At 36.0% G+C, this 26,613-nt stretch overlaps 4 protein-coding genes and 1 non-coding gene across 6 annotated transcripts in view; 3 read left to right on the top strand and 2 right to left on the bottom strand.

Annotated features, from left to right (window-relative positions):
• Positions 1-435: 435 nt before the first annotated feature.
• Positions 436-5,089, bottom strand: LOC106136942 (SPRY domain-containing protein 7). Its single transcript, XM_013337631.2, has 4 exons — positions 4,897-5,089; positions 4,421-4,591; positions 3,176-3,490; positions 436-2,963 (listed from the first exon to the last, which is right to left on the bottom strand). The coding sequence occupies exons 1-4, from the start codon at positions 5,012-5,014 to the stop codon at positions 2,866-2,868; spliced, it is 702 nt and encodes a 233-aa protein (XP_013193085.1). The 5' UTR covers positions 5,015-5,089; the 3' UTR covers positions 436-2,865.
• A 3,065-nt stretch (positions 5,090-8,154) lies between these two features.
• On the top strand, positions 8,155-15,509 carry LOC106136943 (uncharacterized). Its single transcript, XM_013337632.2, has 5 exons — positions 8,155-8,312; positions 9,935-10,070; positions 12,268-12,428; positions 14,079-14,267; positions 14,899-15,509. The coding sequence occupies exons 2-5, from the start codon at positions 9,935-9,937 to the stop codon at positions 15,070-15,072; spliced, it is 660 nt and encodes a 219-aa protein (XP_013193086.1). The 5' UTR covers positions 8,155-8,312; the 3' UTR covers positions 15,073-15,509.
• Trnak-uuu (transfer RNA lysine (anticodon UUU)) lies at positions 11,345-11,417 on the top strand. The gene has a single exon. It is a non-coding gene; the product is annotated as a tRNA-Lys (tRNA).
• A 1,857-nt stretch (positions 15,510-17,366) lies between the features above and the next one.
• LOC106136925 (peptidyl-prolyl cis-trans isomerase NIMA-interacting 4) lies at positions 17,367-19,839 on the bottom strand. Its single transcript, XM_013337599.2, has 4 exons — positions 19,653-19,839; positions 18,588-18,663; positions 17,967-18,455; positions 17,367-17,574 (listed from the first exon to the last, which is right to left on the bottom strand). The coding sequence occupies exons 1-3, from the start codon at positions 19,662-19,664 to the stop codon at positions 18,136-18,138; spliced, it is 408 nt and encodes a 135-aa protein (XP_013193053.1). The 5' UTR covers positions 19,665-19,839; the 3' UTR covers positions 17,367-17,574; positions 17,967-18,135.
• Positions 19,840-20,024: 185 nt separating this feature from the next.
• Positions 20,025-26,613, top strand: part of LOC106136898 (mediator of RNA polymerase II transcription subunit 12) — a 30,446-nt gene continuing 23,857 nt past the window's right edge. For both annotated transcript variants that reach the window (XM_060954294.1, XM_060954293.1), the window contains exons 1-12: positions 20,025-20,181; positions 20,296-20,507; positions 20,784-20,943; positions 21,360-21,551; positions 21,940-22,053; positions 22,238-22,342; positions 22,862-23,045; positions 23,707-23,888; positions 24,176-24,540; positions 25,300-25,449; positions 25,918-26,005; positions 26,257-26,399. In XM_060954294.1, the coding sequence (XP_060810277.1) occupies positions 20,175-20,181; positions 20,296-20,507; positions 20,784-20,943; positions 21,360-21,551; positions 21,940-22,053; positions 22,238-22,342; positions 22,862-23,045; positions 23,707-23,888; positions 24,176-24,540; positions 25,300-25,449; positions 25,918-26,005; positions 26,257-26,399 (1,902 nt within the window). In that variant the 5' untranslated portion in view covers positions 20,025-20,174. The remainder of the gene's footprint in view (positions 20,182-20,295; positions 20,508-20,783; positions 20,944-21,359; positions 21,552-21,939; positions 22,054-22,237; positions 22,343-22,861; positions 23,046-23,706; positions 23,889-24,175; positions 24,541-25,299; positions 25,450-25,917; positions 26,006-26,256; positions 26,400-26,613) is intronic.

Below are 26,613 nucleotides of genomic sequence, written 5' to 3'. Positions count from 1 at the left end.
TTAGGTACGTTAGTAAACCCGTTTGATACACAGAGTCGCAGACTATCGTGCTTAACTGTAACCTGCACATTAGGGCAACTGCATTCATAACTATATCAAAGCTGCGCTAGGTACGGGTCAGTCACAGTGGACCGGACTGAAATCGTAGCAATAATTTTCGCGAGATGTGAGTACATACAGACAGAGTGAAATTTAAAAAATCACATATTATATTTACGGCTTCGCTATTGGTTATATTTTTAATGTTCTCCAATATCGATTTTTTTTTGTAATATCTTTTAATTACAGGCGTCGGCCAGTTACAATTTTAATACATAGATGTAGGTATGGATTACATAGACAAGAGTTCGATTAGATGTACAATAAATTGTTCTTGTCTGCTCTGTCTATGTAAAAAATGTAAAGTCAAAATACGTATACAAACAAAACAACATATTAATACAATATTTTATTACTTTTAGTCGGCATTAATAAATTTTATTAACATGTTACAGTGGTCATGAATATGATTTGATTGTTCTACATTTAGAGAAGTAATATTAAACATACGTTGAATATTGTAATAAATCTGTAACACCCTTACTATTGTACATTTTGTTTTGTTGCGAAGGTATGTAGGTAAATCATTGATATTATTTTTTCATAATTAACACTATCTAAGGTTGTTAAAAGCAGTTTTGATGCACTTAAACCAGATTTTTAGATCAAAAGACTGCCTACATCTTCAGTTGAAATTTATAAGATTTTAAAGTATACAAAAATATCCGCCTTTATTAAACAAACAAAATTTGATAATAAATACAATAAAAAATTTACAGATCTTACGAATGTATGTTACAAAAAATAAAGATAATTATTTTTAAGCGTGATGTATGTACAAATCAAAAGTAAAAATCTTTTAAACTTCTTTTGATTAACATCTGTGTTTGCCAAATTTAACCAAAATATTCTTAGTAGGTAGTTACTTTTATCGGTAGAAAATGTTTAACGGAAAAAGACTAGCTAGACTATAGTCTGATTGCCGCCTTTTTTGTTTGAAAAAAAAATACGTTCGAATTGAGAACTCCTCCTTTCTTGTAGTCGGTAAAGTAAAAAGATTATAGGTTGTTGCTTACACATGTAGTAAGACATAACATCTATGCATACGGCCATCAAACAATATATAGAAATATACAAGTGTTTTACATACCTAAAATACCTACATAGTCAATATAGACATTAAAAAAGACAGTTTTATTCCGCGAAAATTGTACACACATTTTATCATAACCAGAATTTATAATATAACTTAATGCGAAAAACTACAATCAGAGATCTCATTTTATGTACAGAAACCCCCATCGACTTGACCCCTTCGTGAATATAAGCCAAAGGCGTAGTATAGTCAAGTATATTGGCAGTACTTAGTACCTTTCACTAGTAATAAGATGCATAAATAGAAGAATATTCATAATATACCCATAATAACTTAGATCACAAATTACCCTTCCTATTCCAGTCTCAATTGCCGTAAGAATTTGGAAATGTTAAATTTGACTAACAAAAAACCCAATATTTTTTTTGTTTATTACTAAGTTCTACTTGTTATTACAAAATAGATGGTGGTCCGCATATTCTGCAATAGGGAATCTTTGTCATGACATATTTAGCCTGTTTTGGTTTATGCAGTATCTATGTATATGCAAAGAAATTATTGTTTTGTAATTTTAATTTGAATGTACGGGTCGGATGCTGTAGTTTGTTGAAAAAAGACTATAATGTTAATTAGTTATTTCAATAAAACACAATCAAACGCCGAATACCTACTACGATTGACTTACACAAAATTTTTAAGCAAAGTATCGATTAAGTTTTAGGCAAATAGGCATATACATATATCACACTCTCTCTTTTTAAATTCTTAAATCAGCCACACTCACGTTGTCAAACCTTTTAAAAAATAAACAATTTTTTACTCTCAGACCAACCAAAGCAAAGAAAGCTTTCCTATCATTCGCGTCATATCATTTATAACTATAATTCACTTGGTATATATTACAGAAAATATAATACTGTTATATTATACATGTAAGACAGCTCGTTTAGCTCAATTTTTAATACATTGCAATAGATTCCACAAGATAGGCCACAAGTCCACGACATTGAGCCATATGGCTAGCAGATGATATGATTACTTTGACGTACACGGAAACATGCTAGTAACATTATTTTCTTTTGATTTACATACTTTGATATCCAATAACTATCTATCTCTCTTTGAAGTGTCGTAAGAAGAATTTCAGTTCACAATATATCTAACAAAAAAAATTGAAATGTAATACAGGCTTAGCAGCCTTTCAATATTTGAATCTCAATTCCCTTGAACATGGCCCTTTACGTGTTGGCTCTGTCTACCACGTAAGGGATAAAGACGTTATTATATGTATGTATTACAGCGCAAATAACATGTCGTTTGAATTCCCGGGAAAAAGTCCATGGCTGGCAGCAGCACGAAGCTCTGCTTCTGCAAGGAAGCAGGTTTCCTGAGATGTGATGAATGGAATGCTCCATGTACGAACGTAACCCAGCTGGTCCATAGTACATTGACATAGTTCAATATAGGAAAGCTTTATTCCCTAAGTCGCTATCTGATAGCCTTCTATTCTGATATGAGGAAACTAATCAAGACAATATAAGCAACTACTATAACTAGCATCATGCTTTAAAAGACCATATTACTAGCATGTTTCAAAAACACCTCCAATACAAATTCAACTTACATACACTTATTTTAAGCAGTCTCTTCACAAATGCTACAATTCACAGAGCTCCATCACACTGTCTCTCACTGAGCAGATCCACACTAACGCGTAAATTAGGTTTCTGTTAGAGAAGAGATTGCTCCACCATTATCTTCTCATAGCCGCTCGGAGGTGGGTACAAGAAATTGTCCAAGTTTATATCTAAGATGGCGCCGTCGTCAACTGCAATTTAAAAAAGTCATGGTTTTGAAACAAATTAATACCATATAAAAAAATATTCAACTTTAAATTACAGCTTGTATTCCCAAATTAGATAATATATGTATATTAATAGTCCCAAATTTTTATGTAGATATTAAATATTGTATGAAAATATTTCAGTGGATATTTAACATATGTGATGGCAGATGACTCTATTTTATTTTATATCTTACCATATAACGCTGGATAAACTGTGCCCCTTACATTTCTGACGGGTATCTCCATATTTTTTCCATTAAGAAAGAAATTCAGTTCCACATGGTCATAGGCCACTCCAATGGTGTCTCCTTCCACTGGCATTATGGCTGCTGTGTTCACACTGTCACTCTCTGGCCTCTCACTCTCCACATGGATAGGAGAACCCGTGGACACTAACAGATCTGCAGTGGGAGATTCCCTCGGGGCTGGTGTGAGGTGGTAAAGCTCAACATTTGCATGTCGCACAGTACCGTCACTGTTTAAGCACCATGACTCTTTGTCAACACCACCTTGAAAAAGTATTAGGAAGGTTTAGTAATGCTTTGAGATAGTTTTATTTTAGTTTTTTATTTTTATCTAATAAGGTGCCATCGTTAACTGCAAGTGAACTGCAAGGATGATAAGTGTCAATCAGTTACTCCTGTAATCTTAACAACATCAAGGCATCCAAGTAATTTTATTCTGTACTGGCCCAGAGATTATGTATAATATTTGATAGCTGAAGTTTTTGATATTACTAAAATCAGAAAATATACATAAACTCTTAAAGCTTTCCCAGAGGGATGCATAGGACTACACCTTTCCATATTTTCAACAGAAATATAAAATAAAAAAGCACATGTTGTTTGGTATGATCATTCAAATTCATAGTGAATCAACATTTAAATTCTCATTTTCTCATCTGTGAGTTTTTCAGAAGCACCTTCCACAGCTATCCTTGGGGCCATGGCATCCACATTTTTATTTGAGTTTTTTGGAACTTTGATTGTAATTGGATTGTTATATAAGCATGATATTTAAATATTTCATTTTCGACCTTCTAAATTCTGAGTTGGGAAAACTTCTACACAAATGGTGACTGTGTCAATTTCCCCGAAGGTTTAAAAGGATTGTGTTGCAAATAAGCAGCTGTATAAAGATATACATTATGTCACTTGTTATGAATCATATGGCCTACAGACAACACAACACGGCTAAGGTGCTAGCAATGACCCATTCTTGCTATACTGCTACTGAATATTAATTTTGGAACTTCTTCAACCATGAGTCAATTAAAATTTTATGCGAAACATACATTTAGTTCAGTACTTCTTTCCTTTTTTATCATAAGCTAAACATGTCTTTCAAGTCTTAGGTCTATTGGCTCTGCGTACCCCAGAAAGTATGAAAACATGATTAATGTAAAATTGTGTGAAATTTATATATTGGTGAGTACTTACCATGAACTTTGCTAACATCTGTGTCTCTTGTAGCTAGCCCCACGGCCCATACACCTCCCTGTTGTAGCTTCACTTCAAAGTATGATTTGTTCTGGACTAGAGGAGCATTCCCAAGCGCACAACCAGACCCGCACACTCTTTGACCTCCTTTCACCACCACTACTTCATGACCTATTCAAATTAAATTCAGAGACTTGTTTTAAATCATCACAGTAACTTAAAGCTTATAAAAGAAGTTTTGATTTGTAAAGCTTTGAGGTCACATGTGAGGTTAGCGCTTTTTGACAATAATGAAAAGTTCTGTTTATGTAGCTCAACAGATGTGTAAACATGCATAGTTTAGTGCAAAAGAATATCTAGGTTGAATTTTTTATTCAGAACTAATTGCTTGTTCAAAAATAACATTTTGAATACAGGGCACACAAAAAAAGAGATGAGGAAACTGTTTTAAAGAATAAATCAATAAATCACATTACCCATATGCAAGGTATCCAGCTGCACTGGATTTTCTTTGATACGGATAGGTACACTAGGTGTCAGGCTAAATCCATTGATACAGCCCTTCAAACAACAAAACATATTGAGATTATTCATGGCTGTTTTATCAATAAAGTAAAATAATTTGTAATCACTAATCTGATGTTATTGTGAAATTTTACGTCAGTATTGCTATTTTCATTCATATAATAATAGTCAAAGTTTGACATTGACACATGAATGAAAATAAAGTTGGTAGTACTTATGAAGTGTCGAATTCAATGGAACGTTGTGTTCTAACGACGACGCCAAAGGCATGCCACAGTGTACACTCAATGAATAAAGTCGATAACAATTTTTCGATATGTACCGATTCAAATCTCTTGTAATAATAGAAAAAGACAGTTGCAAAATTTTAATTGAAATGAAAGAGATAGATGCCAAATTTTACACTCATTGATAAACTCTAAACTCTTTACTACTTTAACCTTCTACTAAAAAGAGTGATAATGTTAATTGAACCTATTCGCGCTTATGTTTTTAGTTAGAAGGGAATTTTGTCACTTATCTTAATGAACAATGTCAGACTGACAATACATATTGAATGTATAGAAACATTGCAACTAAAATATCAAATGTGAATTCATTCGAATACACCATCAGACATTTTATAGGAGATAATAAAATTTGTAAATAAATAACACCGCAGTATCAAATGCATATAACTAAGGCTAAGACATTTAAAATAATAAATAGAGCGTATAAGATTATAAAAGATTTGCATTAAAAACCGGCATACGCTGTATATTTATGTTTCGGCCAATTATTATGTTCATATTTGTACAGCATTATGTATGTTTAACGTCGGTAGGTACGGCAAAACCAGTCGAGAGCTTAAACAAAAAAATCTCGAATAAATTACATCACCGCGGTAACGATTACGTTTAGGCACGTAGGTCATTTTCACCAAATAAAATGAAGCTTTTATGATTATGATATAATTTCACTAAGTACCGTCGTAATTTTGCCATACCTACATAATACATGTACCGTGGCGACCATAGTTATTGCTACATAATTCTAATGCATCTAAAACCCTGGCGTTAGTCCTTGTTGTGTCCTCGCCTCTCTGGAAAAGAGCCTGAGCCACTTGTGACCATGATCTCTCTTGCCTTAGCAACCATACAAGAGAAACACATCCAGTTTCATAAATGTGCAGGATTACATGACTTTTTACCCCTCGTCGTTTTCATTAGAGCGACGGCTGGTTGTCAAAATTATATAAATGTAATTAAAAAATATATTTAGGTATACACGGTGGCAGTAGGAAATCTTCGCCTCAGCGTCCTGCGATCTTTATTGGGTTGGTTATTAGGTACGAGTACGACATGAAATATCATATGAGAGAAGACGCATTGAATTATGTACCTACTTTGTTAAAGTGTAGTTAGTGATATGTTAGGCATTAAAAAAATATAAATGTTCTTTGACCTCATTTGGGTTTAGCTTACATCGAAACTACAGTACCTGTTTGTACTTCAAAACAATTGCAGAAGACCTTAGTCTTTTCAAGGTTAAATTTGCAAATCATTGGATTAATTATACCTACTTATCAATAAATATTTATTCCTGCTCATCGATTAACATGACTAATATTTGAACGTATCAATAGGTCAATATGTACTTAATTATTAACTTTATTTACATTTAAATCTTCAGATCTTATCCGCCTTAGTAACAATAATTTTAAGTTGATTTTCTAAGTCTGTAATCTTGGAAGCCATTAAGATTCTCTTTGCATAGCCTAACCCTTGGCCTAGCCCTATTCCGTTTTATTTTTGGTCGGCTCTCATCGTCATTAGTTTAGTAAATATTAATCTTTATTTAATATTTGTTTATGCACGGATAATGAGATAGACTAATGTGTCATCGGTATGTAATGTACTTACTACTAAATTTTGATTTTACGCTTTAGTAGGTACCTACGTACGGACGGACATGACGTAAAACACACGGCAAATACCACGCGACACATACGAGAGAAATTTCGTCGTAAAGAGGTCGCATCTCATAAATATGACAAACTGACCAGAACATTTATTTTATTTACACTGACAAATTGTTTAATTTTCGGGTATGTTTGTTACCCGTTGCATTTTTGGCCGCTATCGTTAGGGATCCAGGGTCCATGGCGTAAGTACATGGTCTATTTAAGAATGCATATGTTATAAAAATCACTGTTAGGTACGCATTTTAACGACTAAGGGATAGGCTTAAAAACTTAGGATTCCTCTTGTAGGCGATGGGCTAGCAACCTGTCACTTTTAATCTCTGTAAGCTATAAATAAGCGAATTCTTGACCTTTTCAGTTATAACATAAATTCTGAGAAATCTGTAAAAACGTAACTGCCAGTTACTGTCTTGCCTTTTAGCTTACAACAAGAAAATTACTATAATAAGTAATAATGGTCGACTCGGGAAAGAAAATCGGAATTAAAACGAGGAGCATTAGACAATTTCACCATATTTATCATCCTACTGGATATCATCCTCCCGATAAAGTCTTACAAATGGGGCACGGGGTTCATCACGACCACACTCCAGTTATGGTTCAGTCACAAAGCGATTCGATTTGTCTGATCTTTTCCGCGACTCTGATTTTTCTGAAGGCGACCCTGGTTACACGAGAACATATCGCAGCGGGGATTATGCTTGTTGCTATGCGAAAAGTCTTTTTACCTTACACGCCATAGAAAAGCCGAATACAAATAAGGAGTGGTCCTATTCTAAAGTACCACACACACGACATAAAGATAATTTCTACTTGTTGAAAATTCTTCAAATTTAATTTACTTACTTACGTCTGTCTCAATAGTGCTCTGTGTGTTTATTTCCTTCTTATTTGGTAACTAAGTGTTTTGGCTGCTTTATTTAAAAAGACTACATACTTACTTACACAAACTAATCACGACTTCGAAAATTTTATCCCTTTACGAGATAGTCGGATTCGAAAAGACTTTAGGGACCTATTGAATATATTTAATAATAATTAAGGTTTTTATTTAATAACAAGAGAAAGTATAGCCGAAATACAGATTTTGTGACTTTCTGTTTAGTTTTCAGCGTAGATAAGATAAACCCGGACGTGGGTGTCGTTATTTCAACGCAAAGTTCAAGAAACGAACTACTTATAATCATATTATCTTATGTTTTCAATAATATTGAAAACATAGTTTTGTCAATGAGTAGTTTCTGCTATAATTTCCTGGTAGATATATTTGTAAAACCTAGGAGCTACCCCGCAAGGGTGCTGTAGGCTATCTATAATAGGGGCTTGTTTCCTCCATATAAAACGGTCGCAGCGCGTACGCGCATCAGTTTGTGACGGCATCAGAGAGAACAAGCACGCTGAACGGTAAGTTCAATATCTTTTAATACAACCTCATCGAAGAAATTCTTGAAAATTAATATCAACCTAATTATTACGATATATATATATATAAGCTTACTTTTCAGAAAATATATTTTTAAGTATTTTTTGGCTTCCGAAAACTATAAACCAAATTTTAGTTTCGTTTTGGTTTCTACCTAATCATTTTTACCGAATTATTAAATGTAATATAATAATTAAATTAAACATATTGTGGAAAATTCCAAACTTACAAGAAACCAGTGCTTAGCTAGTTTTATCACGAATCAATAATTTACATGAAAACCGTTATTGAGCGGCTTTTTATTATTAAACTTTTAGACATAACGCGTTACTTTATATTAATAACCGGTTAAGTCGGAATTCGATGACCTTACTTTTTATAATAATCTAATTATTAAATTTTACATTTTTAATATCAAATACTCTGCCTGCCCCTCCGGAAAAAAGGCGTGTTTTAAGTATGTATGTATTTTTAATATTTGTTTACTATGGTTATTTAAAAGACATTTTAATGTCGATGTAAAAGTTGTTTTGTTTAACTGCCAGCCAAAAAGGTGATGCATGTGACCAGCAGTGTAATAATAATCTTATTGATTGTGAAAATGGAAATTTAAAAGAATGGCTGAAAGATCTTAAGTTTTATAAAAGCAACTTAAGTACTTTTATGCTAAAAGGATACTTTCAAGAGCCATATCAAAGGCGACCGGCATAATCATAAAAATGATAAGTTTTTCATCAAACTAGGGAAAGAGCGGGATCCAGTCACGGAGGTCGTGAGAGGAATGACCCCGGCCCAGGGCAAGGTCGCTTTCTAAAGCCCTCAACCGGTCCCATAAACATAATTCCAGGGAAAGTTTATTTGTAAACAATAACTCTACCATTCCATACTACCCAAGTGTAAATTTGTACAGTGCCTAAACGATAAGTTTGTTCTCACTCCATACGGGTTAAAAATCAACGCACTATTTTAACTACAAAAATATAAGGTGACCTAGGTATAAATATATCTATATTTGCAGTGGTTTACTATGCAATGACTCTATAATACAAAGGAATCGCTAAAAGCTAGGTTCTCTATAATAGTCAAAACCTACCTTCTTAGTAATCTTTAGGATTCGGTGTTGTTTTCGTGTGGCAAACTGCCAGTTGACGCTATGGCGCTGGTAGGTAGTTTTCGCGAAATATTTTCCTTTTAGGATCGGCAGTGAGAACGTTATATTATGTTAACAATTTTTAAAACAGGTTCTTTAATTCTCGAAGGAAGAAAACCACAATAAAGTTTTTAAATAAAGCCTTCTGCAACATTGTGACAGTGCCATAAATTCAAAAATTGGCAAAAATAAAAGAAAAATGTCTGATGCCTTTTCAAATAAGCTTTAACATTATCTTTTAAATTACATTAGCATAAGGGGAGGTTTAATTTACGAAACTTTGTGTGTATATTGTTTGTATCACATCGAAATTATTGTTTGCAAAGCACTTAGGTACAACTTATAAGTACTTGTTTTAAGTGTTGAAATATTCAGGAACATGCTACAACTGTACAAAAGTTAACAATAAACCAAATTGATCATATTATATTTTAAGTGAATATATTGTTACAGATGAACAGTATATACACAGTGGTGGTGTTAGCGTGCGTCGCAGCGGCGCAAGCGCAGTTCCCCAACGGACGCATCCTGGAGCCCCCGGTACCTTCGCAATGCGTGCAGAGAGTCATCCATGAGAGATATGCTGACAGTGAGTTCTTGACTTAATTTCTCAAAATTTAGTCAATCAAAGTTGATTGAAAACTGTAGGTAATTATCAACGGATTTAGCTGAATGTCATTTGTTATTTACAAATCTATTACACACCCACTGATTTTTTGACAACTACTTAGTAGGTATATGTCAGTTAATTAATCAAGAAACTACCAAAATGTCAGACAAAAATGTAAGCACGATTTGCCATGTTCAAATAGGCTGGTTTTGCTAAGATTTCTAGATAATACTTATACGACTCTACCTAAACCCTTTAAACTCAGCACCAGCAACTAAACTCTAAAATAAATACGTATCTGTAGAAACTATTTAAAATAACGATTTTCCTTAATTTTATTGTTATATTTTCAAAAGATGTTGCAGACATTAAATGGTTAAACGCAATTTTATTCAACAAACGAAAATTGCATTGTCATAAAGTCAAGGTTTTCAAAACGGTACCTACGTAGGTAGTAGTTTCAACCGTCAACAGGCATGGGATTTTTCTTTAAAATATTAATAATAAAAATTTATTCAATGTGTGTGTTTTAAATTATAAAGAATTAAGGCCAAGCTTCAACTTGACGATATCTAATCTACCTAGTTACTTACTCAATTTTAAAACAAACACATATTACAAAAGCTCGTTCACTCTGAGTCTAGTCTTAAGTTTGATTCCTAACTTAAGACTAGACTCAGAGTGAACGTTGCCGCCAAATATCACGTCAAATAAAGTCATTTATGTAAATAAGTGTAAAAACTTGCTTATCGGCGCGGTCTCTCTCGCGATAAGATTCTAACCTGTTCTGTGCCGAGAGGAAATGGGTCGTTCCCTAACATAGCTTTGATAAGATCGGGTACCTACGTAATCAACATTCCTTAGTTTGTAAATTTGTGGAACTAATACCTACTTAATTGACGACCTAACACAGATGTACTTGTAACTATGTAAAAACATAAAAATACCTACTTCCGTTTTTTCTGGATTTAAGTTTATAATTAAGTAAGTCGGTAAGTACATTGAAACTTGTAAAGTGATTATTCACAACGATATGCAAAGTCATTTTAAATCAATTTAACGTAGTAATACGTCTAATCTACCAAAACATGCATCACCCTATTCACACTTCTACACCAAATGTAGTTAATTGACAAAAGATTTTTTTTCAAGACTTTTTTGTCCGTGCGAGTTATTTTCACTTGAATGACTCACTAACAGCGATTCATTCTGCCTCATCGTAACAGTATAAAAATTTGGTCGGCTCCGATACGGCCCGGATAGCTCAGTCGGTAGAGCATTGGACTTTTAATCCAAGGGTCCAGGGTTCAAGTCCCTGTTCGGGCGTACGTACATTTTGTTAAAGTATATTTAAGTATCCTAATTATATAAAATAATGTGAACTACGACCAAATTATAAATAACGACGATCCGTGAAAATTCATCACCTGTATATGTATCGATTAATTTTTTTTATTATTTATTACTGGTAATAATACATACTGGTAATATACTCATAAGAATTGGTTACGTTGCACAAAAACTCTACCAAGATCCAGATTTTTCAGGAAGGAGAATAATTAAAATATTGAATACACAGTTTAATATTGCTCTAACTTAAACATATAAATAGCTATTTACCGTTTTCCCAACAACAACGTTTTTACGATTTCATTGACGGTTCTATCAATAACAATCATGAAAGCTATTCATCGCTTTCATTTCATTCCCATGCTTTGATTTCACTTACCTGCCCGCTCTTAGATACATGAACTATCGTAGCTGACAAATAAGTACTAGGTGTTGATAACAGTGAATTTAAATAAAGTTGAGAAAAATCTTATTAATTAGGCCCGCTCTTTGGTTTTTAGCTTGTAAACCCATCTACAAGTTTTGCACTATTCCCAGAAATAGCAGTGAATTGAATACAGAATGCTAATTGAATTTGCATAGGTAGTTGGCATCGCGTAATAATACATTTCTAGAGTTAAGTGTTTAATAAAAATTGGTAACTACGAACTAGTACTATTTAGAATGTCGCAAATACATAAATAAAAAAGAAAATCTCATATATCACCATCGTATGCCAACTTTTGTTATTGATACCGTCAATGGAGGAAGTTTACTTCGACTTACGAGATTACTTATAAAGAAATTTAACGCATCTAAAAATTAACATGGTATGTTTTCCATTCAGACAAAGGCTACTTCTTCTCATGGCGAGATCCTGCTTTACGAGGTGTGGAAGAGGACTGGCTTAGTGCGAGGAACTACTGCCGGCAGCGCTGCATGGACCTGGTGTCTTTGGAGACCAGCGACGAAAATGAGTGGGTCAAGGCCAGAATAGTTCAGGATAAGGTGAGGACCCAATCGGCACTCAAACTTAAATTATCTACCAAAATTCTACAAAGATAAAAAGATTCAAAGGAATAGTCATTAGTTAACGCAGATAAGGGAGGAATATATTGATGAGATTCATAGCCCGTCTCCTTATTTGTCTTGCCAAAAAAGGTCAGTCGATCACATAATCGATCACTTTACACCGTAAGACATAATTTTCGTAAAGTCTTTGGACTACTGCAATTTAAAGTTCCTAAAACATGCAATCTCCAATATTATTTGAATGCCTAATTACTTAGCATGTGAGCAATAATTCACTACTGATGAATAGCAAAATATTTACCTAAGCAGTATACATCTAGCCGCTAGGTATTCTTCTACACGGCGTGTTAGACCTCGTAATCGTTCATAGAGGCACTAAAGGCTATTTACAAATAAGCGTCAATCGCATCACTGCCTTGACCCGGCTATGCTTAAGTAAAGTAAAAAATTCCACAAACAATACAGGACCATCGTGACCATGACGTGAAAACAAAAAAATCTAGTTAGTTGAAATAGAAAGCGTTTTCTTTTAACGATAGGTACCCTTGTCAAATTCTTAACACGGTTGTTTTCGTAACCTACTACGAATGCTATTGTTTTGGCATTGCTGTAACTGATATGTGATTAAAATTCGTCAGTCTGGTGCTCCACGCCAGAATAGAATGCCTAATGATTTTCCACAGTTTCACTACTATTTCCTGAGGAACGCGATGTTTTGCTACTGCTGTATCGGATTGCCTAAGCTTGTGAATTCCAGCAAAAAGTTGCATCTGTTGTCTTCGATGTTATTTTAATTACGCTCTATCTTTTGTTATTTCTTTAAACTACTTTCTTTCACCTTTGTGGAATGATTTATAAGAAGACCGATTTATTTTTAAATTAATATAGCAGCAGGTAAAGGTGTAGATATTATAAATATGATATCGTAAATATATGTTGACATATTTGTGCTTATAGACAGACAGCCATATTATCGATCCTTATTAACGTTATTTTTATAATCTCATAAGTATCTTACAATGCTGTTCCAAATCTCCTTACATCATCATCTCTATTTATGATAATCCGAGTATAACGGAGAGAAATTGCTAATCGCTGCCCACGCGAGAATCAGCGTCGCACGATCAAACTTTCCTCTTATTGTTAGCCACATTATGGCTTCTCCATAAGGCACAGGTGTCGTACGTTCCCGTACTGGCTGTGCCAAGACGATTGCGGTCAAATTGGCCATTACATGGGCATCGTATTGTTATGATAATGAGGCAAATATAAGACCTTTTAAAACATAGGGCTTGTTCAGCTAATTGTGACAAATTGACGGTATCTCATGGCTATTGTATAGGAATCTACAGATTGTTTCCACTTGTTCGCCAGCTAATGGGCTTGCATTTTTTATTTAACAAAGAACATTAGCGTTAAGATTGTATCCTAACCGAAGCCGGTCATCCACTACAACGAGCAATTAAGATAAGACTTAATTATGTAAAGGCCATTTTAAGATAATTTTGCACTAAGCTTTTTACATATTGCATTGATTAGTATGTTTTTTATTTAACAAACGATCGTACTTACTACCGCTCAGCTCGCACTTCAATTTTATCAATGATCATCTTTCTTTTATTTTAGGTCAAATACATCTGGACATCAGGTCGTCTATGCGATTTCAAGGGATGCAATCGTCCCGACTTGCTACCAAATGAGATCAACGGATGGTTTTGGACCGCCGAGCTGCAGAAGTTGGCGCCCACCACCAACCGCCAGCAGAACGACTGGTCGGAAGGCGGAGGCATCGGCAAGCCGCAACCAGACAACCGGGTGAGACACTCCCCCTTTTTAATATCTTTGGCACTTGACAGAACAATGGTGCAGCGTATGTGAGCATTACGAAATCGGCCATACACCATGACGCAATGAAGCCGATTCCGCGAACGGTTAGGTAATATCGTAAAACTCGTCAACGTCGGTGCATCCATACATCGGATGTCGCGTAATGAAAAGGAAAGCGACCCGGAATATTTAGAGGCTGGCGAAATATTCGCCGAAGGGCGTACCCGCATGCACACGGCGCGCCCGACTTTCTACAGCTCGCACCTGAACAAAAGCTCATCTTTATTCGGCCTGCGTCGCAATGGTGTTTGAGTCGCGTCACTTTCGCCGCCGCGACCGCGAAATATACACACACATTGTAGATTAACGTAACCCTTTGCGGTGGTGTTCGTGTCGCATGTCGCGTGGTAGCTGGCCGCAATATCCGCATGAACTTAATGAGGTTCAAATCATTCTGTATGAATTCACAAATAAGTGAACACATGTCACTAAAACATGATTTTCTTTTCTACTTGAGTAAGGTCTATTACGACTTTGTAATAATTATTGAGATCTAGCACCTACTTCAATCCAAAAACAACTTTTACTTTACAAAATATTTACCTTATCTTTCTTTCAGGAACTGATCCAAGGTGGCGCAGCGGAACACTGCGTGGCGATACTGAATAACTTCTACAACGACGGCGTCCACTGGCACGACGTAGCCTGCCACCACAGGAAGCCCTTCGTGTGCGAAGAAAACGATGCCCTATTGAAATACGTGCGATACACCAACCCTAACTTGCGGGTTTAGGACCAAAATACATCGAAGAGTCGTAGATAAACTAAGATTTTCTAAAGCAAGGCAGCGATAATTTTGAAGATATTTGTCGTTACTGGACCGTACTTAGCAATAATAGCTATGCCCTAACCATTAACGGCGAGGATCGGAGGCTTATTAATCCGAATTTATTACTTTCGATATACTCGACTCCGGAATCTCTTACTTTTCGCCAGTAGGTATCAATTAAAATATAAACGCAAAATTTTGGATTCCAAGAATAGAGCCTGCCTGACACCAAAACACTGCCAAGTCTGTTTTCTACGCCTCAAGAATTATAATATACGGTGCTAGCTTTAAGTATACCTCATCGCGTCCAATATTTATTATTTCAGTATTGTTCTTTGCAGTAGTCATGCAAGAAATTGTTTTAACTGTAAGATCTGTCAATAAAGACTGCTAAATATGAATCTCGTATTTTTTCACCTTATTAATTTTTCCCGTCATCTACGGTTACGGTTATTTGAATGATCTGAGAGCTTAATTCGAAACTTTTTGATGCTCCGACGTCCCACACACCTGGCATGTTTGCCCCACTCCTGAAGATAAGGCCTGTGTGTTTTCCCTATAAACGAAATGTGATATAAGTAATGTGTTGCATAATTTGCTTTAATGCATATTCTCTCTCCTGACTTATTGCAATAATTACCCTTTCGATGGTATCGATTATTTATCTCGATAGCCGGTTTAAAATGGCAGTCAATTTTGGAAAACCTTTTTTTTTTGCTTGCATGCAAAGATAATATCTTTTTCCTTAATATTTTAATCACTCACTTGAAGGCAGCCCATGTTTTTAATTACGTACTGGGACCGTGTACGTCCATAACAGACAGTCAAGGGAATGAAGTATTATTTTATAAATAAATGGATGAGCATCATATAATTAGTTTTCATATAATTAATATACGGTTATACATAACGAGAAAAAGCCATATAGCTACCCCAATGTAAAAATGGGTTTTTCCCGATTGGTATTTGATTCCTCACCACACCCTCAATAGACAATGTGTGTCAGAATGGCGGGTGTACCTCACGGATTTTAATATCTGTTTTGGATTAAAAACCTACCTGATGTGTACCTCAGTGTACCTATCCTAAAAATCTGTGTACCTCCTTCTATGTAAAGATTTTTAATAAAATAGGTACACCCGCGGTCCTGACGTCAGGACCGCGGGTGTACTTCTAGTTAGCATATGTAAGTAAGTTAACTGTATATGTAGATTTAGTACCTCTTGTGTACCTGCAGAAACAAATATTAAATAAATAAAAAATATTAAGGGTACTGAGAAAATGAAAAAAAAATAAAAATAAAAAAAGGAACTCTTATAGGATCACTCTAGTATCTGTCTGTATGTGATTATACATTTATGTACAGAATTGTAACATTCCTAAATCACAAAATATATTTTATGTATATTACAAAAAAATATTTCAATCTATAAAGGTCACATTCTGAAATCATACATTTAGCTTTTTCTTACATTATTACGAAGATCGTCATAACACTCCCATCGCTTGCCTCGGAAGGATACCTACATAAAAGTATATACTGTAGTAATGAACTAGAACTAGATCATTTACCTATATTGTTGTTGATATATGTTAATTATAATTTGTATTGTGCAACTTTTCTGTTTTGTTCAGAATGTATCATAACTGGCCAGTTACAAAAAAAAGAAAAAGAAAATTTTAACATGAAAAAAAATGTTTTTTTACATTTTCTCAGCACCCTTAATATTTTTTATTTATTTAATATTTGTTTCTGCAGGTACACAAGAGGTACCAAATCTACATTACAGTTAACTTACCTACATAAGCTAACTAGAAGTACACCCGCGGTCCTGACGTCAGGACCGCGGGTGTACCTATTTTATTAAAAATCTTTACATAGAAGAAGGTACACAGATTTTTAGGATAGGTACACTGAGGTACACATCAGGTACGTTTTTAATCCAAAACAGATATTAAAATCCGTGAGGTACACCCGCCATTCTGACACACATAATAGACAGGCATACTAGTGATAAGTCATGTAAACCAGACCAAGGCTAATGCATCATAGATGGACTAACTATTGAGCACAGCTAGTTGTGCAGTTGGTCTATAAGGAAACCGCAGTGAATTGTGAACTGAGATATCATTTTTCGGTAGCATTTTGAAAATTCAAGATTCGTAATGTGTACATGGAGATTGTGGGTGGCTAAAACTACATTTAATAGGCTTGTTTGTTTACCCTTAACACACTGTATAAAATGAAGAAAAAAATATAATGAGAACATTAGAAAAGTTTATTCCACATCAGAAAATAAGACAGGTCAAGGTAATGCAAGTCGGAACTTGTAGCGTAGAGTTCTGGGCGAGGCACGCTTTGTCATGATGAACCATAGACAAATGTTGAAGAAGTATACGAGGCTCAGCAGCATCGTAACGTGCATCAGACGGCACAAACGCAGGAAACTCAGCTTGAGGCTAAAGCTGAAACAAAGAATATGCACTGGTCACTAAATAATGCAGCAACAATAAAAAATGCAGCAATATATTGACTTATTTTATTAGAGGATCACATCATATTATCTTTCATATGAATTAATTGGAAGAAGACTATGGAAAGAGGCACAACCATAATACAGATTAGCGAGGTGAGACAACTATTGTCAATCAAGACAAATGGTAGAATGATAAGAACAAGTCATTCTTATAGCATAATTGTAATAAAGTTTAACTTAACTAAAGAATATTTGTAAGTTATTGTATTGTGCTGCATGTACTGAGGCTTTTATGGGAGATATTCCTTGGATATGTATAATGTAAATGTTTGAATAAAAATATTTACATTTATAAAACCTTCATGTAAATGATATACTTACTCTGTATTAGCAAAGTCATCTATATTAGAAGTGAGCGAATCATTAGACCTCTGTGGGTCAGGGAGCTTGACAAAATCCTTATCAAACTGTTCTTGCAGGCAACATATTCGCTCCATAATGAACAACAGCAGTATCGCCCAGAAATATTCAAACTCAAACACCATGCCTGTCATTTTTTGCCTTCTACCATTATAATATGGTAACCAAACTTAGTTTTTACAGGTGGATCTGTGTAAACAGGGTTCGTGACTGACGATATGGGCAAGGCGAATGCCGCATCCTGGAATGGACCCACCATAGACCCACGGGTCATCCAGCCGAGATCTCCACCTTGCCTCGCCTTGTCCTCGCTATACGCGGCGGCTACATCCGGAAACTTTTGTCCGGCTTTCAGTTTTTCCAGCGCCTCCAAACATTTTGACTGTTTCTCGCACAAAATGTGACGGACTTTGACAGCTGTCCCACCTTTTTTTTCTTTTCCAGCTGATTCTAAATTCAAAATAATATTTCATGAAAAACACATTACATTTATGTAGATACCGTACAAATGTACCATTTTTAAACAATTCCAAAACTTAAAAAGGGTCATATGATTGTAATTATATTTAAATGCGACATAACCTTTCGAATCTCCTCCTGATTTTCCACCTCCACCACCTTTACTACTTCCACCTGCCTTTCCCTTTTCTGATTGTTTTGTGGCGACATCTCTACGCCACTCGCCGCAACATCAAATCAAACAACTACTGTCAATCATCTCGAAGAAATTGACGCGCTCAACCAATAGCAGCGAAGTATCTAGAACGCGATTTCAGAGATTTCACGGATTGGAGCTATATATACAACCTCCGACACAACATCGTCGGAGCCGCGGTTCCCCAGGCATAACACCTAGCCTGGCGGAAGATCTTCCCTTTGGTGGCGGTCGAGCCGAATCATCGCTCCCGCTACATTGGTGACCCCGACGTGATTGGAAGCAACCTTCTCCATCATCATCCACTCCAATCCTCAGCATCACTCCTCACTCTGCAAGCAGTCTCACAGCAAGCCAGCAACTGGGTATCGCAGCAGGTCCATCGCAGCCAACTCAACGAGCTTCCTGGTCCTGTCTCCACCCGCACTCACTCTCATCGACTTCAGCGACCGACGCATCTACCGCAGCCCACGCCTGGATCTCTTCGACGGCCGCTCTACTCTCCAGCGTGGCAGCTCTGCACGATATCTACCGGCGCCAACAAGTCGACTTCGCTCTCTACTGTCTCGACTCACCGCAGACTACGAGCAACGCAACAGCTCACTCCTGACTCACTAGGACTTCGAGCAACTTCCGACTCACTGGAAGACTACTGGCACTTGCAAGCTACAACTGAAGCACAGATTGCACAGCAAGATCAAGACTTCAGACCTCCGGTCTTGGGGGGGAGTACTGTGGCGACATCTCTACGCCACTCGCCGCAACATCAAATCAAACAACTACTGTCAATCATCTCGAAGAAATTGACGCGCTCAACCAATAGCAGCGAAGTATCTAGAACGCGATTTCAGAGATTTCACGGATTGGAGCTATATATACAACCTCCGACACAACATCGTCGGAGCCGCGGTTCCCCAGGCATAACACCTAGCCTGGCGGAAGATCTTCCCTTTGGTGGCGGTCGAGCCGAATCATCGCTCCCGCTACAGTTTCTTTGGTGGCATTTATAATGATATTATTATTATTTTGAGCTATCTTCCGATACCAAAAAATGTACCTCACATTAAAATAAGCACCGGCCGTGCAATTGTTTTCACTCACATCCATCAATTATTGTTGAAATTTAGTCTTTATTGCCTTGTTTGTTAATTCAAATTTGAAAGCAGAAATCTGTCTGCATAGTGAGTGCTAATCATGACGTAAGCGTGACAATGACAATACTTCTGACAGCTGTCACTGTTAAGGTAGTACCAACATTTGAAAAAAATATCTGTATGTGCCCGATATGAATCGGTAAAAAGCGAAAAACGCATGAATACAGCACAGTGTGTCTATATGTAATTAAGTACATAACATTATCTGTGGCGGGCATAACATTGATTAAAAAAAAATAATGTCATGTATTGTATTTATTCAGTAATGGAATAAAAATATTTTTGTATAAAATATTATTTTGTAATAGTATTTTGAGTTTAGCACTAAGAAAAATCATGCATCTTTCATATACATTTTAAATGAAAGGTAAGATGTACCAATTGTAAACCACTAACGGTGTTTTGCAGTGGAAGTGTTACTTCTCGAAGCTACTTACTGTTGTGTTCGTGTAACAATAACATATTTTTGGAAATAACACAGACAAATTATTGTATCCCGATACCATGGGGATCATGTACGAGACACGGCCGCTAAAACGGCCTAGACTGGGACCGCCTGATGTTTATCCACAAGAGCCTCGTCAGAAGGAGGACGAGCTTACGTCCACGAACGTAAAACATGGTTTCTCCACATCACCGCCGTCCAGTGATGAATTCGGGACTGCTAGGAACTCCAACTACTCTGCTTCAAAGGTACTTTACATAACACTTTCATTCTCTCAACAAATCTAGGGTGCAAGTATAGGTATTGATTTTTAATGTATATTTTGACATTATAAGACTACTAATCGCATTTCGAATACGATAATTCTAATTTACCATAATCTTCTTTATTGCCTTTGACTGAATACTAAAGTAATGATATTTTAATAGCAGTATAGTTACTTATTATGATAGCAGTATAGTATTTCGGTTACAAAGTTGTATTTTAAATATGTAGTTCAATTCCAAAATGTTTGTAATTTTCAGATTGGGCAGTTTTTCTCTGGGATATTATTGAAAAAAGAGGAATTGAACACTCTACCAGACTGTGGGCGGAAGAGACAACAAGTGAATCCCAAAGACAATTTTTGGCCTGCAACTGCTCGCACTAAACCTCAAATTGAAGCTTGGTTTAAAGATTTAGCTGGTAAGCTATGTTACAAAAATTAAGAGTTTGTGTTAAGCCATAATTCCTTTTAGTGTACCATGTGTCATAATTTTATTTTAGTTAAATATTTCTTGAATATTTGTATAATACAGCTGAACTTAGACTTTCAGTTTTGTTTGATTTCAAGACTGTTCTGTCTAACCCGCAAGGGATATAGATATGACTATATGTTTGTTAATAAGTAATTGTTGAATAATGTACAGCCAAAACAACTGAGCTTAGGAAGCTGCAGTTATGCTTGCATGGTTGTAAGTTTAGCGGAGCAGATTATTTTGCAAGTTGTAAGTATAAGCTAGCAAAGTATATAATATTATTTGTACATAAGTAAGTATTAAGAGATCACTTTAAAATTTTAAGGGAACTCTACAGTTACTATAATATACCTATTGTTTTAGGAAGTAAACCACTTTCTCAGTTAGCAAAAAAAGCTCCAAACTTCAACAAGAAAGAGGAAATATTTATAACATTGACTGAGTTTCAAGTGTCCATGCCTCGTGCTGCCTGGTTTATAAAGTTAAGCTCAGCATACACTGTGGCTGTCTCCGAGGCCAAGATCAAGAAAAGACAGTTACCAGATCCTACAACAGGTAAAATTATAACAGATTTTTATTTAATTATAAAATAGAACAACTTTGTCTTTCCATAGATATCATAAGAAAAATTATTAAGGAAATAAGCTCTTTGACCTGGTGCACCAAACATGATTGAAGATAGATTAATCACCCCTGTTTTTCTCCATCATGGATAGTGGAAAAATATCTGGAGGATAATAAATATTAGAATGAGATTTTCCCCTTCCAAATTATATAATAAATTTGGGTGATTCTTTTTACTCTTTACTTAATTATTTGTTTGAATAGAATCACCCAACTTTGGTATGTTTTGTTTTTATATACTTAGTTAAAAAAGTATATGTGTACATAATGTTTTCTACATAAAACCTATATATTACCTATAGTCATGTGTGATTTACAGAATGGACGACAACTTTGATAAAGTTCCTAAAAGACCAAATACCAAAACTATCTGAATACTATCAAAATGCTGTGCCAGGCAGTGTTTCCGATAAGACACCTCCATCACAGTCAGGTAATTATTATTTCTTATGTTAATTGAACTTTAGAAATATATCATTAAAATATTTATCATATGACAACTCTGTTACCCAAATATGCTAAACAAATAATTGTTTTTTTGTTTTTTACGTTGTAAAAGCCTATTCAAACAATTATATAAATAAAGGATGTAAATAAAACAGCTGTATAATTTTAAGGCCCAGCTACGCCAGGACATAACTCATCAGGCAATCCCCCTGGTGGCTCCACACCTAACAGCACATCAGTGCCCAATTCCATGCACTCTCCAGGAAATACAAGTGGTAAATCTTTTCTTATTTTTTAAGTAGGTACCTAATCAAACTATGTATATGGAAAAAGTTATTCCAATCATTCTCGGGTCACACCACTTTGCCCAAGCCACTGTTATGGGTGCTTTGGGACATAGCTACCCTGGCAGAGTTGAGGCGGCACTTGCGTAGGTGAGAGTAAAGTCGCGGGAGTTTATTCCTTCTTTACATTTATTTATCATGGACTTGCACTTGTACAAGTGATTAATTTAAATAGAAGAAGACAGTATTAGGTGCATCCACATTTATTCAAAAAACTGTGCTGAATGAGGGACCTTTAGATCTGTATCCCTTATGGGGTAGACAGAGCTAACAGTCTTGAAGACTGAAAGGCCACATTCATCTGTATGGTTAAATAATAGAATTCAGATCTCATGTACAAGAGGAATCCCAAGTTTATTAGCCACTCCCTTAGTTGCATTTAACGATATACAATTTGATAATTAATTATGTGAATTAATAATTTATTTCTAATCAATCCCAATTCTCTAGCACTGGGATCATCGACCCCTGGGCAATCGGAAAGCACTGATTGGAGACAAGCTCTTAAACTGTGGAATTACTGCTGTCGCCTCGCAAAGTACATGTTAGACGAAGGACTGTTGGACAGACAAGACTTCCTTACTTGGATTATTGAGTTACTCGACAAAAGGGCACCAGATGATGGACTTCTCAGGTATTTCTTGGTTGTTCTATTATTTTATTCCAATCTAATTACATACAGTAGAACCCGTTTAATACGATCACGCTTAATACGATTTCTCGCATAATACGCCATTTTGCATCAATCCCTGCAACTTGAGACATGTTTTCATACATTCTTTAACGCTTAATACGATTCGTCATCCCGTTTAATACGCCCTAACGGCCAACACATATTACCTCTGTGGCAGCGACCAGCGGACTGACTGAACTGATTAAGAATGTGAATAACACACAAGAAGAGGCTGAAAGTGATAATGATCAAGAAGATGAGTCAACTCCGATTTTGTCACATGCCCAGGCATTATCAGCAGTTAATGATTTAAGACGCTTTGTAACTTCTTTGAATCAAAGCGAAGACGAACTACAAAAGTTAAATTACGTTGAAAATCTTGTAATTTATTTTATTATTTATTAAAATAAAAAATCCCTCCAACTTCATATGGCATATCACACTTAAACTTTCTTCATTTAAACCAAGCATCAGATTTTCATGCAGTCTTCTTTTCACTGTTATTTAGTGAATTTATCATCCCAACCATTTATTCTATTAAACAAATGATGTCTGTGATGTTAGTTATCTAGTGCTGCGTGGTTTTTGATTTTCACAAATGTATTGTCCTTCAAACCACAAGGTTGTTCCTGCCACTCGCCCTTCAACACATGTGCGAGTTCGTCTGCTGCGAGGGCCTGTCTCGCCGCCTCGCCACGACGTGCGCAAAGAAGGCCGCCGCCATTTGCTCTGTGCTCTCTGAAACCATTCTCCGCTCGTTGAACCAGCCAGCGGTGTTCACTAAAACTGCTGACGGTACAAGAGGTATTGTTCTTTTTTATAATGTTTTCATGATTGTGAAGAATATTAGAAAATATTTGGTTTCATCTTGGATATATGTATTTATAAAAAATAGTTCATTCATTCTCGTATGACCAGAGCATGTGGTTATCGTTTAAGACTTTGGTTTACACATTTGTAGATGGAGAAAAATGAAATAGTGAAAAACCAATTTGACAAAGATTGATCATTGATCATAATTTATAATGATTGTTATTACCTACTTTTGTATGTGACTGCCAGAAATTCTATTAAAGCGAACTTATTTGCAGAAACCAACGGTGCTCCATTATCACCTGCTCCAGAAACGGCAAACGGCGACGTAAAACCGAACATAGCTAACATTAAGCGGTCGGCCACTCCGGCAGACCAAAACCAAGGGACGCCAAATCCGAACCACTCTCTCGGAACTCCTAACCCAAACCTTGGCACACCGAATCCCTTAGGAACTCCTAACCCCCAACAGCCTATGGACGTTCAAGTGAAAGAAGAGAATGTGGCGCCCCCTACAGACACAAAGCCAACCGTGAACACGGTTATAACAGCAGCGTTAAATCCTGTCCAAATTGGCTTCGGGGAGATTTTGAACTGTCCGTATCATAGAGATGTTATCATTCAGTTGGCAACCATACTGCAGGTGAGCTAGAACAACTGGTCCCATTTGCTGTTGCAATTTGTCTCTTTTAGTTTCAGTTAAATCTTTTAGCTGTAACCATGCCAACCTTTACCTTTTCGTGTTCATTTAATTACCGCTATACATATCCTCCGACTCAACATCGTCGTCATAACACCTAAAGATCTTCCCTTTGGTGGCGGTCGAGCCGAATCATCGCTCCTGCTATACATTCATAGAGTCACGTCTATATCCCTTGCGGGGAAGGCAAAGCCAACAGTCTTGTAAAGTCTGAAAGGCCATGTTCAGCTGTATGACTTAATTATGGAATTGGGATTCAAATAGTGACAGGTTGCTAGCCCATCGCCTACAAAAAGAATCCGAAGTTTATTAGCCTATTGGAAAGTCGCCTTTTACGACATCCATGGGAAATATTAAGAGTACTCCTATTCTAAGTGCTGGGCACACGGCACCGCTATAATAAAAAAAAGATACTTCAGCTTTGTAGGAAGTATAGTTATAAAAGTTATTTATTCCTACAGAAGATAGAAGGAGAAAAGAGGAGAAAATAATCAGTTTAAAATGTCTATATTATTCAACGTAAAACTAAGAATATCTATTTCACAATAAAAAATATTTTGACATAAATCTCACAAACAACATCATGGCAACCGCTGCTATGGCGCACACCAAGAAGGTTGCCTACATCCTTTAAACTTAACCTAAAGTGTCTCATTAATCAAAGAAGGAAAATAGAAAAATTAATATTGATGCATATTAAAGGTAATCTGCGTGGAATGCCCAACGGCGATGGTGTGGTCGGGCTGCGGGTCGTCGCTACAAGGCTCCCCGCTCGACCTGCTGCCGCTCCCGCCCTCCGCGCTGCCCATGCCGTACATGGACTGCCACATGACTGAGCAACATCGCAGGATGGTAAGACTGAAAACATTTTATTTACTATATGAAACAAAATTAGACATTTGATAATGTTTTTTTACACCGCGCATTGATCTGCGTATCATAAGTGATATATATGTTCAAAGTTTGAAATGTTATACAAAGTCTTTCTTGTTATGTTCTTGTTTATCTGTGACGCGGCGTTTCATGCGCGCGCATCTTGAAAATACATGGCATTCGTGTCCAAGCTATCCTGTGGTTTTATTGCATGATTATTTATAAATATCTATAAATATATCAATAAGACAAGCCTAGAAGTGTATGCATGTTCTCAAGATTTGTCAAATTGTATGATCATCTACTTTTGGAAATGTTTACAACTGGAATGAAAAAAAAGTGATAAATTTTATTGTGTGAGATCCTATGTTTTCCATAAAAGATTTCTAAGTAACATGGCCTACACACTACTACTCATTGGTTATAATTAACTTCAATTCGTTTTAGGTGTACGAAGCAGAACAAGAAATATCTGCGCGAAGTAAAAAAGCTGAAAGCAAATGGTGCACAGACAAATGGCAAACTAGTTCACAAGGTAAGTTTCGTTTGGCTGTTTGTATTTATTATATTTATTTCATACGGGGCGTTTAATAAAAAAAAAATATCTCAATGATATTGGCAACTTGCCATTATCCACAAACAAACCAAGAAAACCATTTGTACTATTGAGATACACTTTTGGAACAGCGGAAGTCTACTAATATTACGATTAGTTGCTGAGAAGACTCAAAATATGACTTAACTAAACTTTCATTCTCACTCTCATAACTTAATTGTAATTTTCAGCCCGAGTGCTAGCAGTGCTGGAAGCTTTAGACAGGCATTGCTTTGACCGTGTGGACCCGAACAACAATTTGGATACCCTGTACAAGGAAGTATTTGCCAACTGCACGCCGCCCACCAAAGATGCTAATGATATGAAGGACCCAGTACGTTTTAATTCCTATTTTTAGCTAGAATAGAATGAACTGTTGTAAAAGTCTCACGATTAAAGGGTTTCCAACCTTGATAAATCGGATTTTATGACATGTAACTGTATTAATGGGGTTTTGTTATTTACTGTCTATTTCACCAGCTAGGGCCAGCCCCCGTGGTATGTCACGCGCAACGCCATTCACTGTTTCACTTTTTATTATGACGAGA

This window comes from Amyelois transitella, chromosome 4 (genome assembly GCF_032362555.1).
Source record: "Amyelois transitella isolate CPQ chromosome 4, ilAmyTran1.1, whole genome shotgun sequence".
Classification (NCBI taxonomy): Eukaryota; Metazoa; Arthropoda; class Insecta; order Lepidoptera; family Pyralidae; genus Amyelois; species Amyelois transitella.
This window is presented reverse-complemented; position numbering and strand designations above follow the sequence as displayed.